This window comes from Anopheles nili, chromosome 3 (genome assembly GCF_943737925.1).
Source record: "Anopheles nili chromosome 3, idAnoNiliSN_F5_01, whole genome shotgun sequence".
NCBI classification, from domain to species: domain Eukaryota; kingdom Metazoa; phylum Arthropoda; class Insecta; order Diptera; family Culicidae; genus Anopheles; species Anopheles nili.
In genome coordinates this window covers 31798826-31813801 of record NC_071292.1, presented here as the reverse complement: position 1 = coordinate 31813801, position 14976 = coordinate 31798826, and the positions used below count along the sequence as shown (strand labels likewise).

At 48.1% G+C, this 14976-nt stretch overlaps 1 protein-coding gene across 1 annotated transcript in view; it reads left to right on the top strand.

The window, feature by feature from the left end:
* LOC128726679 (zwei Ig domain protein zig-8-like) overlaps positions 1-14976 on the top strand; it is a 56267-nt gene that overhangs the window by 39541 nt on the left and 1750 nt on the right. Inside the window, exons 2-6 of the mRNA XM_053820499.1 lie at positions 977-1048; positions 11561-11895; positions 12090-12206; positions 12575-12668; positions 12874-13001. Coding sequence (XP_053676474.1) covers positions 979-1048; positions 11561-11895; positions 12090-12206; positions 12575-12668; positions 12874-13001 — 744 coding nt within the window. The 5' untranslated portion in view covers positions 977-978. The remainder of the gene's footprint in view (positions 1-976; positions 1049-11560; positions 11896-12089; positions 12207-12574; positions 12669-12873; positions 13002-14976) is intronic.

Genomic DNA, 14976 nt, shown 5'->3' with positions numbered 1-14976 from the left:
TACGCGAATCGTGAATCGAAACCACCGGCGAGGTCGAGGTGCGAGAGTGAAAATTAGTAGATTGCCTTTTATTAGAATCTCGATCGCGAGTTGCACGCGGGTTTGGGGTGGGTTTTTGTTTTTTTTTTCCTTCCGCTGCTTTTCTCTCTTCTTTCCCACCCAGTTTTGGGGTTGCATATTGCATTGGTGGCGTTTCCGGTTGCACTTGGCGCATGTCACACGCTGCGACAAGCGCGGATCACTGATTTTGCGTGTGCGGGTGACATTTACCACCCGGCACACAATTGGCGCTCTCGCAATGCTCCACTAGCGCATTGTGAACGGATGGCCCAGCTGCCACACTGTGAGCTGGTGTCGCAATAAATCATTCAACAGGGCGGCCATCGACCGCGCCGGAACGTGACAGCCGGGAGTGATGACGATTGAACGGGATGACGTGGCTCGCGTCGGCTCGGGTGTCGGTTTTCAACAAATCGAGTGGGGGGGGGGCGATGAAAAAGAAGAAAAGTGAATCCCACCAGAGACTGATGGAGGTGATACCGAAACCAACCAAAAACACAAAAAAAAAAGCACAGAACAGTAACGAACTGACGAGATAGATTGCACCGAGTGGGCTTTATAATTATTTAACGTATTCAATTTGCTTGCCAGTGACACACTCTCTCTCTCTCTCTCTCGGCATGTGGCGTGCTTCGCTGATTGGTTGTCGTTTGCCGTGGTGGGTAAAGCTTCAGCTTGATCTGGTTAGTTTTTACGCGCTTTCAGTCGCGCATATTTACAATATGCATTGCCGTTAGGCCGACATCCATTAGACAAATTGGTTATGTGTGGTGTTCAAACAAACAAAAAAAGAAAAGAAACTAAATTCGGAGCACTTTCCGTTCATTCGATTCGCGGAACAGCAGGCGATGGCGTAGGTTTGATCGTGTCGGTTGATGAAATTCATTCGTGTGTGTTTTAACTTCTCTCGTTTCAGAAATGATGGCTTCTCATCGCTCGCAGTACGGAATCAACATATTGTTTCTGTTAATTGTTCATTTGAACCATGGTAAGTGAATATAGAACCCGCGTGGGTGCCGCAAGATCGTTTGTTGAGATGTGCATCCATTTCAGGCATCAATCGGTCATTGTTTTTGTACGCGTGGATATTCGCAGAAACACCCTCGATGAAGGTTGCTTTTACGAATGGTTTAATTATCATCTGTGGGGCGTACATGAGTCTTTCTTCCTTGTCACTTACCAGAGCCATTGTTTGCCCTGGTCAGTCAGGCATGCATATTTGTTTTAGTGCTTTGTGAGAAGTTATTGCAAAAACAATAGCACACCTAACCCCACTAGTAATCGAGTCGGACAGAAACATTTTCAAACTAAAAGGCGTTCAATTCTGCGAAATTTCTCGAACTACGGCTTTTGCCGTTCTGAAGCAAGGTTCACGTTCAATTTTAGCGGCTGATTGTGCTCGTTCTCAGAACATACGTGCGCCTACGTTTCACGTTTTCCCCCCGGTGAGTCCATTAGAACCGGAACCGCGGCGCCACGATTACACGAGAGGTTGTTGCGTCATTCCTTTTCCATTACATCTAGCGCCGTCTCGTTGACTTTTTGTTTCCACATGTCCTGGGGGACATGTGAGCAGTCGTCCCGGTCGTTACCTTCACCAAGCACCGGGCCGCATTTTGATTTATTAGCCGTGATTGCCTTTGTTCGCCCGGTACGCTGCATACGGTAGCTTCACCGGCTCCCCGGGGCTATTGAAATGAAGGGAATCGAAAGAAAATAAAATAGCGGCCCCACCAACGTTTACCAACGTGCCCGGTATCTGGAAGACGAGTACGAGCGCGGATACCGCACGGTGGGATTTTTGATGGAACGCGCACTCACGCGGCGAATCTCTAAGTCCTTTTGGCGATCGACGTCGCTTACACAATTGAAGTAATGCTGTAATCAGAGTGATCTCTCTCTCTCTCCCTTTCATCTGTTCCATGCCGCTGAGTGAAAAGAGCCGGCGCCCGAAACCGGCACACGATGGAAAACAAAAAAAAAGAGATGAACGACCAGGCGCCTCCACCCGAGGGCCTCGAAAAGGTCTCTCCCGTGGGTCTTACGGTCTTGCATTTCAATTTCTCCACGTTCCCACGTTGGCGTGGTGGTTGTGTATCTGTGGGGAAATTTATTCCACACTCGAGTGCACACCCGAGTGTTGACGTTCGACCGCAACGGCTCGATTAGCATCGTTCGGGTTCGTTCTCCATTTCGGTTTCCCTTTTTCCGGGTGTTCCGCGGTGCCATAATGAGCGCCGCCACTTTGGGTGAACCAAACGGGAAGGTTGGCAGTGCGTAATTATATTAAATACGTTTCCATTTCCATCTCGTTTGCCCCGATGAATCATTCCACCGGGTGGCAAGGTGGACCGGGCAAAGGTCGGGAAGTAAATCATTCCGGCAATTCGTCAATGTCAATCAACGTCCCGTGCCGGGCGCGGATCCTTTCACTTGCTCTCGAGGTAGCGGATGGAACGGGTATTTTGCCCCAAATGTTTGCCCAATTCAGGGACTTTCCGGCCGTTTGTGACATGGACACGCCATCCGGCGACAAAGCGAATATGTGTGTGTGAGAGAGAAAAAGAGAAAAAGAGAGCGTTTTGATCTCGCTTCTTCTCGCTCATTTAGGTCATTAGCAATCTGCGCGCAGCACGCCACCGGATCCGGTTCGACTCCGGAAGCGGGTTTTCATTCACTGAGCGGACGGAAAACTGCCGGAGCGGCTGTGACGAAACAACCCGGGTGGGTGAAAGCAACGAATCGGCAAAAGCCATTACTTTCATTTGAATAATTTTCGATTCATCTTTCCAAGGGATGCAAAATTCGTCGGAAAACTCAAGTAGTTAATTTCCCTCGACCAACGGCCACCGACTTACCTCGGTCGGGGGTCCACACAATGGGAGCAGGTTTTGTTCACGATAATGTCGGTGGGGAAACCGCTTGGAAGGCTTGAGCGTTTCGAGGCACAAACATTTGCCCGTAATTGCACAACTCGACCACGGCCTGCGTGGAGGGATAAAGTTTTCCCAACATGCGCAACGAAGCGCGAGCGTTTCTAATTGCTACTTTTGCTACCGGGTGCTGTTACGCCAACTGCAGTGCAATTGAATTCGAAAGTTCAGCGTTCGCTGGCGTTGGATTAGTGTGCGTGATTTTCCCCGAAACAGATAGCTCATCGGTGTGGGATGGAGCAGGTTTCTGGAGCGTGCAAGCACAGAAGCATACGAACTGTCCGTCGAAGGTGCTTGACTTGTGGAATCAACCCGATGTGTGCTTAACGGTCTTCGTTTGCAGCTTGGCAACATTTCTCACCAGTGCCAATGACACATTTTGTCGTTTGATGACGTTGGATGTCAGCGCCCAAAAAATAAAAAAACAACGTTCACTCTTGTCGATGCAACTATCTTCAATTGCATTCACGAAGCAGAGCACACAAATGGAAACAAAAAAATCCCCATCGAACGCTATCGAACGCCACTGCGCTCGGTTGATGGTGATTCGCTAGAAAGCTCGAAAGAGATGAGGAGAAAAGCGCACACGAAACAAATCAAACACAAAAAAAAACAAAACGGGATGTTAGCCGTGGTGCAATGCAATCGTAATGGCAAAAAAATGTGCCCACGAATGCGCACGGCAAACGCATCCACCGCTGGCTGAATGGTTTCTCGTAGGTTGATTTGAATGGTCACGTTGGCGAGCCCGGAAATGCATATCGAGGTAGCGCTCAGATTCTCTGTCAAAAAAAAAAAAACACGGAAAGCTCGACAAACGACATGTGAGGAGAGAAGAAATCAAAAAAACCCATTCCCAAACTGATGTTCCGCGCGCTTTCGAACGAACTAGTTACTGGCGGGGGCGGGTTTTCATGTCGTATTTGATGAATTTGTGGAACAGTCCGTTAACTGAGTTTGAAAACGTATTGAAAAATCATGCAACGAGAAATGAACACCCAATTTGTTCGCGTGGGATAATATCGTTTCCTTTTTCTCGACATTTTCTGACATCAGGCGAAGCGTTATCCTTTTTGTTTTTTTTTCTTTAATGCCGAGACGCACATCACAATGATCAGCTTCGTTCGATGAAAACGCGCAAACGCTTGTTGGATGCCGACGCACCAGCATGCGGCCACATGGCTGGTTTGGGATCAAATGAGTGAACATTCCATTAGTGAATGTGTTTTTTCCCTTCAGCTCAAATCGTCAAAGGGAACCGGAAACTCCCCGACACACACACACACACACACAACCGAGGAAGTCGTTGCTGAAAATACAACATCATACATTCGCGGCTGTCAGGCGGCGTGATATGTTTCTTTACGCGAGCTCCTGCACATCCAGCACGGCCAGTGTCGCCAAACAAAGCGACCACCCTCGTGTGGGTGTGTGAAAAGCACACGAAAAAAAACAAACAAACAAAGAAACACCGCCCCCCACAGAAAGTAAAGAAAACAACATCTTTCGAGGGCGGCACCGACGGATAAGAACGCCGCCCTGAGAAAGGGGGCCAAAATCGGCATCGTTTTGCTTCCCGAATCGAAGCCCGGATGGAGCTGGGTGCAAAATCAAATCGCGATAGGCTCGGGAATTGAATTCAATCCGGAAAGAAAAAGGGCGCAGGGCACAACTCGGACAGTTCGAGCTGGCGGTGGATTGGCGCTGTTTGGTTTTGCGGGTGCTGGGAAAAACAAAAAAAAACAAACAAACAAACAAACGCGCTAGATTTCCCGCGTGAATGTTTCGCGTGAATGGTGAACGAGACAAGGAAGAAAAAATAAACAAAAGGATGACAAAAAAAAACACACACACCCACACATGCTCTGGAACCATGGAAGGAGCAAATGGGTTTAGAACAACACGACACCGACACGATCGTGTGTGTGTGTGTTGGAGAACGATAAAAATGAAATCAGAAACTGAATCGGTTTCTGACACGCGGGCCTTCATTTTATGTCACTCAAACGAGCGGTGGGGGTTTTCCCAAACCAGCTGGTGGTAATTTTCACGCATGGAACACATTATGTTTCTTTCTCATACTACATCACTCTCTCTCTTTCACTTTAACACACACCCACCCACATGAGTAAAACGCCCGGGAATGATTTATTAATAGCCATTTATGCCCAAACGAGGTCCGGGGTGGGAAGCGAATGGTTTGCATTTTCATTTCTCACAAATGTTACAACCAATCGTGGACGCGGGCGCGCGCGCGCTTCGACACTTCAAATAGACACTCAAACAAAGGGCAAAGGTGGGGGGGGGGTCGAAGCGTAATTTAAATAAAAATGCTACATTTACTTTCACCACCCAACGGGGGAACCACACGAAAGAAATCATTTCCACCAGGTTTTGTTCGGGCAAAAGTCAACGCGACCCAGGCGGGAGTGGGCAAAAGCTCACAGGAATCGTGCATCGTACGATCGTGATATTTGTATTGTATTACCATTACCCAGAGCTCCCAGGGGGTGGTTGTATGTGGTTGGGGGTGGACCGGGAGAGGCACGCTGTAATGTTTATTATTGTTAATAAATTGCAACGCGTCCCGGTACGCGCAACCAATTTTACGCGCAGCCCGTTGCGCGAGCGACGCAAGGGAGAAAAAATGTAATTAATTTTTAAATCAATGTTTGCCCTTACGTGAGCCTTGACGATTGAAATGGATTTTGTCGGTGGGGGCGTGCGCCTCGAGGGAAACTGGAAAATGGGATTTTTCGCTTTTGGTTTGGTTGAAATCGGTTGAATAAATACCACCCTCGGTGAGCGTCGCTTCCACAGCATTTCTCACGCCTCGCGGGCATGAGCCAAACCCCCGTACGCATTAACAAGTTGTTTGTTTCGGCTTCTTGCCTGGAATTGTTTTTAACAATTATGGCTGTGGATGCTGCTGGGTTGGAATAGTTTCCCATCGCGCGTCGCTGATTGGCAGTCCATTAGTGGGTGGTAGTAAATACAGCAACACAACACCAGTTCACGGCAGTCCGACGAAAGCGCACGGTCGAAACCGGTCCGGTGCCGAAAGCTCACCAAATTCACCAATCGCCATAAACCAGGGACCGCTGATAGGCCGTAATATCGCAAGACAAAGGGGACTCCAAGGCATTAACATAGCGCAGCAGAAGCCAGCGCCAGCCTCGGAGCGTGGTGGAAAAGTGAAAAAAAGGAAGAAAATACGCAACGTGTTTCCGTAACGCTTGATACCATCGAAGGCTGCTTTTTTCGCATTGTTCTCAAAAGCACATTGCGGAGCTTACTAATTCAGGCAGAATAAATAGCACCGCACAATGGAAAACCCCGGGAATATTCATGAGCCTGGCCGTCCCGATCTCGTTGAAATGCGAGTGAGAGAGAGAGCGAGATTTTTTTCGCTTCTTCTTCTCGCTTTTCCGAACCTCTGCTGGGGTGCGTCCCTTCCGCTCTTTGCTGAAGTATTTGCCGTTTGATAAACCGACCGTTTCGTACTTTCTTTTCCGTGACCTTTGTAAGGAGCCACCCCGGTCTGGTTGGTCTCGACCGACCTCGCACCGACCCTGGGATGGGTTTCCGCTTTTGCCAAACCCCGAACCGGAGATGGAATGCCGACACGCTAATCGGAACCGGCTTTTCGGTAAAAAAGGGGTTTTTTCGCCCCGGTCCCGGGTTATTTAGGGTCCGGCGCATCTAAGCGGGCACTTTATGGGGCACACCCCCTCGATGTAATCCTTTTATCTGGCGGTGCCTATCTGCCGAACTACAGAAAAGCTGGGGTTGTGGCGCGGGCGCGCGCGTGCAAAGAGGTTATCAAATCTATGCCCGAGAGAGGTTTCCATCTTTTAATGGCCATTCGGCATGCGAGCGTGCTGCTGGGCAACAGGAGGGTCCTTTCTTGAGGGGTTGGTTTTTTTTTTTTTGGAACATTGTTTCTAGCTGCTGGTTGATCTGATAAATCACCAACCAACCAGGTAGGTGTCCTTTCACCGGCACGTTTGGCAAAGCAACCGGCTCGTTTCCAGCTTCATTTTGATGCATGGTTTTATTTTCTTCTGCTTACAGCAACAATTAGCGTACAATTGCTCTCGTTTGTCATTGTGTGCAATCTACCTCATAACGAAAAAAATACAATTCCAGGTGGTGTGTTCTAGTGGTAATCGGAAGCAGCTCAGCTTCATCCGACCTGTGGTGGTTGGGCTACGTTTCGGGTGATGCATTTTTACACTCAACACACATCGGGAGATTCGTTGCAACAGTAAGCAAAGAAGCAAAACAAAAAAACATGGTACTAGTACACCACTAATTGGTTCATAAATCGCTTCCGCATCTGCACCAGCACCGTTTGGCGTAGTGTGAATGGGTTTGAGGGTTCTATTCACCATCGCACAGGTGCAACCATCGGTGGCCGCTGGTGCTGTTGTTTGCCACACTCAGCCAATTAATTGTGATAGCGATAAGGGTTGTAATTGCATTCGCTTCTACACAATCAAGCGTAATTGGTGATATCATAATTACGTTAGCACAGTGCGATTGCGTGGTGTTTAGAGGTGGGAAATTCGCTGTAATGAAAAGTTGGTGCAATATTATTCCTGCCTGATTTGAGACGGTGTTAAATGGGAACTTTTTATCAAGGCATCAAGGCATCAATCACGTAGAGAAACCCATCCAAGGAACCAATGAACTGGTTTTCAAAGTCGTTTTTAAATACAACTGCATACTTCAAGTAGTTGGCCATGACTTATCCTTCCAATTTAACATTATTTAGATGGCAATTCATTTAAGGATTATAATAAATAGTTGTAATGCAAAAATGTCCTGCTCGCACGATCGCACGAGCTCAGGCATTTCGGGCATCTATTTAGCATGAAATTTAATGCGTCCCTTTCAGCCAGCACGCCGTGCGGAAGGTAATTCATAGCAATGAAACCCTAACGATGGGATTCGATTTCACCCCAATAATTTGTATGCGATAAGGCATCTACACCCGGCCATTCGCGTAAGAAACAACGGGCAAAAAGAAGAAGAAAAAAAAACAGCACGCCCATTGTGATGCGTCCAGGTCCATATTTTGCCTTGCGGCTTTGCGGTACCACTCGCCTCGGTACCGAGAATGAGAGAAAGGATCCTATTTTTATCAACACGTAAGCCCCACCAGAAAGCCCTATTGGGCCTAGCCCACCGGAAGAAAGTTCGGCCCAACGCGCACCATTTTACGGCCAGCTTCGCTGGAAGCCATTGTTTTTCCATTGGTTTTCCGCTTTGCTCGCCGGCACGCAGAACATAAAATATCAATTTAAATTCGAATCAACTGGATTGGAAATGAGGCCAGACAGTGCGCGATTAGGCCTGTCATTATTCGGAATGGTTTTCCTGGCCACGGTGGTGCGGCGTGATATCGTGTTTCTCATTCTTCCTCGAACGCACCGCGGAAGCACGCACACTTGGGGACTCAAACGTGTTAGCACGCATTTTTTTTCCTGTTGTTGTCTAGCATTCATTGATTGCCGGTTAGAGAGGGAAATTTGATGGAAAATTCACAGAAAACCGTACCATTACGGAATCCTGATCCCACGCCCCACACACGCATACTTCTGGCTGACGTTGATAAAGTGATGATCGGCAGAAATATTTCGGTTTAACGATTCCAACAAACCGACCGAGACCGATTTGTTTGATGTTGTGTTAAATGGCCGAGCTGGGCGGGCTGGCCGATATGCTGGGTGATATGACGATTTTCTCGTCCACCCGAAACGCGATTATGTATGGTTGAAATAAATAACAACATATTTTTTCCAGACCTCTTTAGTGGCTTTAAACAAATGCCAGTACGGAAGGCGTTTAAATGAAACTGAACCTCGTCATCGTGCAGGCTGGAAAAAGGCATGACAAAAATCGATTCCGTAGCATGTGCATGATTGAAAGTGATCAATTATTCGCAATCCATTTCCAGGGCTTCCGGAACTGAAATTGCATTTGCTCGCATGTGCAGGGATAAGCCATTTAGCGTTTTATTATTTCATCTCCCACCCGCGGAATCCGATAATTTAGTTTCAACCAAAACGAAATGAATCGATCCACCCGGCGTATCCCGTTCCGTGCTGTTTGGTTGCCGTCGCTTGGCATCATGTAACGTCCACTTAAGGTAGTGTTCACGTTTTTCCACCCACCAACTGCGTGTTCCGTATGGTTCGAAGTTGACCAAATTGATTTCGTTGTAGCCGAAATTCATCCGACGATTCTCCCAACGGGGTCAACATTTGGCTTTCCCAATAACGTGCCGCCTCCGTGCACCACTTGACCCGAGTATCATCATTTTGACGCGAGTATCTCGATAATTAACTGCCTCTGTGCCTCGATCTCTCGGTGGAATTCAACCACGCAGACAGCAATCGAAATGCAGCACCCAGGTCAGCGAAGCTACCCGGGGGGATTTGATTCCGATTTCCGATCGGTAGGTTCCACCGCGACCGAAGACTAATCAAGTTGACGGTTTTTAGAGGCTTGATTCCCGGAAATTGCCCAGCCAGATGGCGAACACGGCCCGATGGTGGATTTGACAATCGATTGAAAAGCTCGGCCCACGTCCGTTCCCGGGAAGCCGTCACTTCGTGCCGTGAGGGTTGGCCTCCTGCGCCCGGTACGGATATCTAATTATACGCTCATAATCGTTACCGGTCAATCTAGGGTCTGGGTAGGCAGGAAGTTCGCCCCGTCACCGTAGCGTCCCAGTGGGATTAGCACAAAACGCGAAACGAAACAGTCGTTTTGCTGTGGGTGGGTCGTTTCATTTAATGGGGAGGTTTTTTTTTACCGCTGAGCTATTTGTTCAATTAGCCTTGGCGACGTTTTTTCGTTGGGTCTTTAGAGGCACTCAACAGATGGCATCGTTTGGGAGTGTTGATATCGATGCGGTTTTCCGCGAACTGCATTTACGGTGCATTTTAAGTGTTTAGAACCGTTAAAAGCGTTTAATGCTCAACTTTCAACGCAGCAAATATCTGGAAGCAGGAATGCTGGAAAGGAAAGTAATGTAAAAGTTTTCACAAGCCTGTTCTTGTTATTGATAGGACAATTTGTTCACTCTAGTTACTTCAGCTGTCATTCAATATCATTAACTGGTGAAATTGAATTATATCTTTTATTCTTGGAATCGATGGAATATCGTAAAATAATCACGTCACAGCAAAAATAGTTATTGCGTATCTTTTTACTTTATTTGATGAAATTCGTTGTCATTATCGCAATGAACTATGTATATATTTTTGGACTTCGCAGCAAACCCACGCTTATCTATCATGTTAATTGAAAATAATAATGACATATTGCTTTTTAGGTTTGATTTTCAGTCAAATATTGCAGAGCCGCCATCAACACAAATATTTGAATTATACTGCTAGCTCAAACTAGCTAAAATTTGATGATATCAGATGTGGTTCGTATCGGTTTCATGGATTACATTTCGATAAAGCCGTTTTTTTCGGGAATGTACTTCAATGTGGTTGAACACGACAAACAAGTTTGCGCATTTTGGATGCATGAGCTCGTTAAAATCCCATTCGTCACTTATTTCATGCAATCAAAATTGACGCTTGTTCAGCACCAAAAACACGCTCCTGCCCTGATGGTTCGCGTTAATATTTAAACTATCTGCTAATACGTTTCTTTTCGCTAGCCCAGCGCAGCTCACACCACACATTCCCAGCTGTGGCTCGCTCTCGTAGATATGACACTTGATTTATGTACCGCATCCGCGATAACATCTCGCACCTTTTCCGGCTCCGAACCAACCCAGGTCTGGCATGGTTTGGCCTTCTCCCGCAAACCAAAACAGCGAGTGTCGCTTTTCATTGACTTTTTCGCAGGGGTTCGGTTGCGAGGCGGAAAATAAGATTGATACCGACGATAAATTAATTCTCGGCCCCAGGGCGGCTACACCCGGGACGGTGACACCCTACGAAAGTAGGCAACCTCTCGCCCGGGGAGTAAATTAAGTGTCTCGTTTCATTTGTGGGCAAAAAACCTCCGGGAGATGGTGTACTGGATTTGCTTTCATGTCACTTGCGCCCCCCCCCGGAGGCCCTTTGCGGGGATCTTTTGCCACATCCGAAGCGATTAATGGTGAAAAGCTTGATGTACTGCCCCGTGGGCATGGTGTGTGTGAGAGTATGGTCCGAGCACGTAGTAGGCCTTGAGGATAGGATGTCTGTTTCATACACCAGTGTGTGTTAGAAACGAGTGGATTCGAATAGGTTCATTTTTTTTTCTCAAAATGCACTCGCTTTCGGGCTACTTAGATGAGTTGGCGTTGGGAAGGCAAGAAAAAAAAAGCTCACCATCGACTACGGACCAAATAAAGGACAACGGCACCATAAGGTGTCCCTTAAATTTGCGTAGCCAGTCCCATCAATCGATAGGCAATACGGGTCACCCTCGCAATCTGTGGCTAAATTTATGAGCCCACTACCACTATGCACCGTGCGCAAACACCTTGCCCTTGCAGCGGGCCAGCATTCCAGGATCTAATTTGTGTCCTCTCCGCTCGATTCGTTCCACAGGCATCACGAAGTCAGTGCAAAGCTTCTCCGAGGAGCAGTTCCTGGCGGAGCTAAGCGACGACCGAGTTCGACCAACGACACGCAGCCGGCCATCCTACACCAGTACCGGCCGGTTGCACGGGAACCTGCCACACCAGCATCACATCTACTACGGTCAACCGTACCGGCCCGATGGCAGCGAGAACGAAATTTACGACTCGGACGAAAGCAATCTGCTCCGGACGCCGCTCGACCGTGGGCCACACTTCGACCTGTCCGCGTCGAAGAACATCACCGCGCTGGTCGGCAAGACGGCCTATCTCAACTGCCGGGTGAAGAGTCTCGGCAATAAGACGGTAAATTTCAATTACGCCAGCTTGCACCCAGCCCGGCTCGGTTGAGCTGCAACTCGGTTTGCTCGCATGGCTTCGGCAGAAGCCAATCCGTTTTGCGATGGAGTCTCTAATGGAGTGCGCTGGGTTGGGACGTGTCCTTTTTTTTTCTTTTCTTTCTCGCTCTCTCTCGCCACCCACGGGATCGGGATCGGCAGGTGTCCTGGGTGCGGCATCGTGACATCCATCTGCTGACCGTAGGTAGATTCACCTACACGTCCGACCAGCGTTTCCAGGCTGTACATAATCCCCAGACCGACGACTGGTCGCTGCAAGTAAGTCGTCCCTACCAAGTGCCCTGGTGTTCAGGTTGATCCCGGTAGCGCCGGGCTTTTCCGGCTCGCTAAGCCGAAAACAAAACAAGAAACCAGTGTCTGAGGGTGAAGCGAAAGAAGACCCAAAAAACAAAAAAAATAGGGCCCATACCAACCCTGACAAAGCCCGGTGCTGCCGTATCGACACCCGAGACCCGATGCGAACCATCGATCATCGGAAGGCGTGAGCGGATACGCCCGATTTTCCATTGTGTTTCCTGTTTTTTTTTCCCCCGAGGCCTACTCGTAGCGTGAGGTGGCTCATCCCCACAGAACCAGTCTGGCTAATGTGTGACGTTCGTTCGTTCGTTCGTTCGTTGTTCTTTCAGATTAGATACCCTCAAAAGCGGGACACGGGCGTGTACGAGTGTCAGATCTCAACCACGCCACCGGTGGGCCACTCGATGTTTCTCTCCGTCGTGGGTAAGTGGCAGCAGTGTATTCAACCCCGCAGCTTTCCCGGGCTTCTAATGGATGGTTTTCGTTTCGGGACGGGCACCCTGTTATTTTTTTTTGTGCCATCCCATATCGGTCTGTCCTTTGTTGCTCACGTTGTGGCGTTTGTTTTTACGCCATTTTTTTTTGTGTGTGTGTCGTTCTTGTTTTCCATCTTCTCGCGCGCGGATAGAACCGATCACAACGATCGTTGGGACGCCGGATCTGTACATCAACACCGGATCGACTGTAAATTTAACCTGTATAGTACGCAACTCGCCCGAACCTCCGTCCACCATCATGTGGATGCACAACAATCAGGTAAGTGTAGCGAATACGAGCGCGCACAGGGGGGATTTTGTTAGTCCTTCGGCTCAATTTTAGATTTCTTTTTTTCTTTTTGCGCTCGCTTCAATTTATGGGGATTTTTATGACATCATCCACACGAACCCAGTGGGAGAAGGTTTATTGAGGTTTGAAGCGATAATCGGGCTGTCGAGCTTCGGTCACCGAGTGGACCAGCAGGCGGGTGGACCAAACGACGAGTAGAATCTCGTTTATGAGCGCACTGTAAGCGAGCGAAACATAAGCACAAAGATTTCCCACACGCTTTTTTGTTGGCTCGAAGAGATTTTCTCGTTTTCAAAGACAGTTACCGTTCGAGGCGAGTTTATTGGAATGGGCCAGTTATGGGCAGGCACGATGTTGGATTTTTGGGCGCCTTCAATAAACCCACCCAGAGTGCAGTGTTTTTGAGGTTGTGCCAAAATGGACGCGTTTGTTGCTGCGCTGTTTCGGAATTAATAATGTAATAATTTTTGCTGCATATCGTGTGCATATTTTTATCGTTATGTGCAACAGCAATTCAGTTTCATTTGAGTTTCCATGGCAACGAGAATGAATTTTTCTAGCAACTCTTCTCAATAGCCTACTGCGCTAGCTTCATTGCGAACAATCCCGAGCGTATGCCAGATTTGGGACTTTTTTTATCACGAAGCGTTGCGAGATTCGCAACGAACAAAAAAAAAACATAATCCACATAAATCCACTGGTGTCACATTGGGGCTTGGGGGGAACTGAATCCAATGATTCAATTTCCGTTCGACACGTTGACCTCCAGTGCCGAAAAAGGTGTCCCGGGTAATGGAAATAATTGCCAAAAGGTGCAAACACCCATTCCCTGGCACGTGCATCCCTCTCGGCGCGTGCATGTCCTTTTACCTCGCACGGGAATGTGCGTACGTTTTGGAGACACACACGACAATATTGGAATTACCCGATAAAAACCAACGGCAAAAAAAAAATGCACCCTCTCATGCAGCTTACCCAACGCGCAGGCACGTTTGCTTTAAATTGTTGTTATACGTTTCTGCATCCTTTCGGCTGGGGTGCTTTCATTGTAGGGCGTATTTTTTTTTATCTTCTTCTGGCTCCTCTTTTTTGCTGCCATTAATGCCACGCCGCATCAAACATGTCGAGCGATGGCGTTTTTGCTCTTTCCTGTACATGTGCTCGGAATGGGAGAATCACCGAACAAACCGCTCGGATTCGCTCCACCAAAAAAAAATAACCCACCATAAAGATGCCAGCAGCGAGAGGTGGAAATAAAATTTCAATATCAACGTGATTTCAATATCAATTTTTCTCCCATGACACAAATGCATCCCACCCTCTTGATTTTCCCCCGCCCCCCCCCACGTGTGATGGTTTGTTTTTCCACCCCCTACGAAAAAGAGGGGAAAAATAAAGGCACACAGAACCGGCTTCGAATGCAGTGTCCCCTGGAGTGATTGAGGCTCGTCGAGTGGCGAGTCGGGTGCATTGCTGAGGTTGCGGATGTTTTTTTTCTTTTTGATTTGCTTATTTCGGCTCGCTCTCTTGATTTATTCAATCCCACTCGCTCTGCTGCCCGGGCAGCAGTGGCGTGTGAAGTTGGCTGCGGTCAATACTTCAACGGGCCCGTTGGGGGGTCGATGGTCGTGATGATTATGATTGAAATGAGAACCCTGTTGAATATGTAAATGCCGATTATGGGAATAGTTGCCTTTTTTCGGTGCACGTCCTTGTTCCGCGGGGTTAGTTATCGGTGCGAGATGAAGCTCGGAAAGAGAGACAGAGCGAATGAGCAAAAAAGGGGACGATGCGAATAAATAATCGTGGCAGGGCAACCGAGAGAACACAGGCAGAGGGACAATAAATTATGCACGATATTTCTCCGCTGACATTTACATTACATCGGGCGCATCCGGCCGTCGAAGAGAATTATGGCGGAGATCATGTACAACTCGCTTGGCGG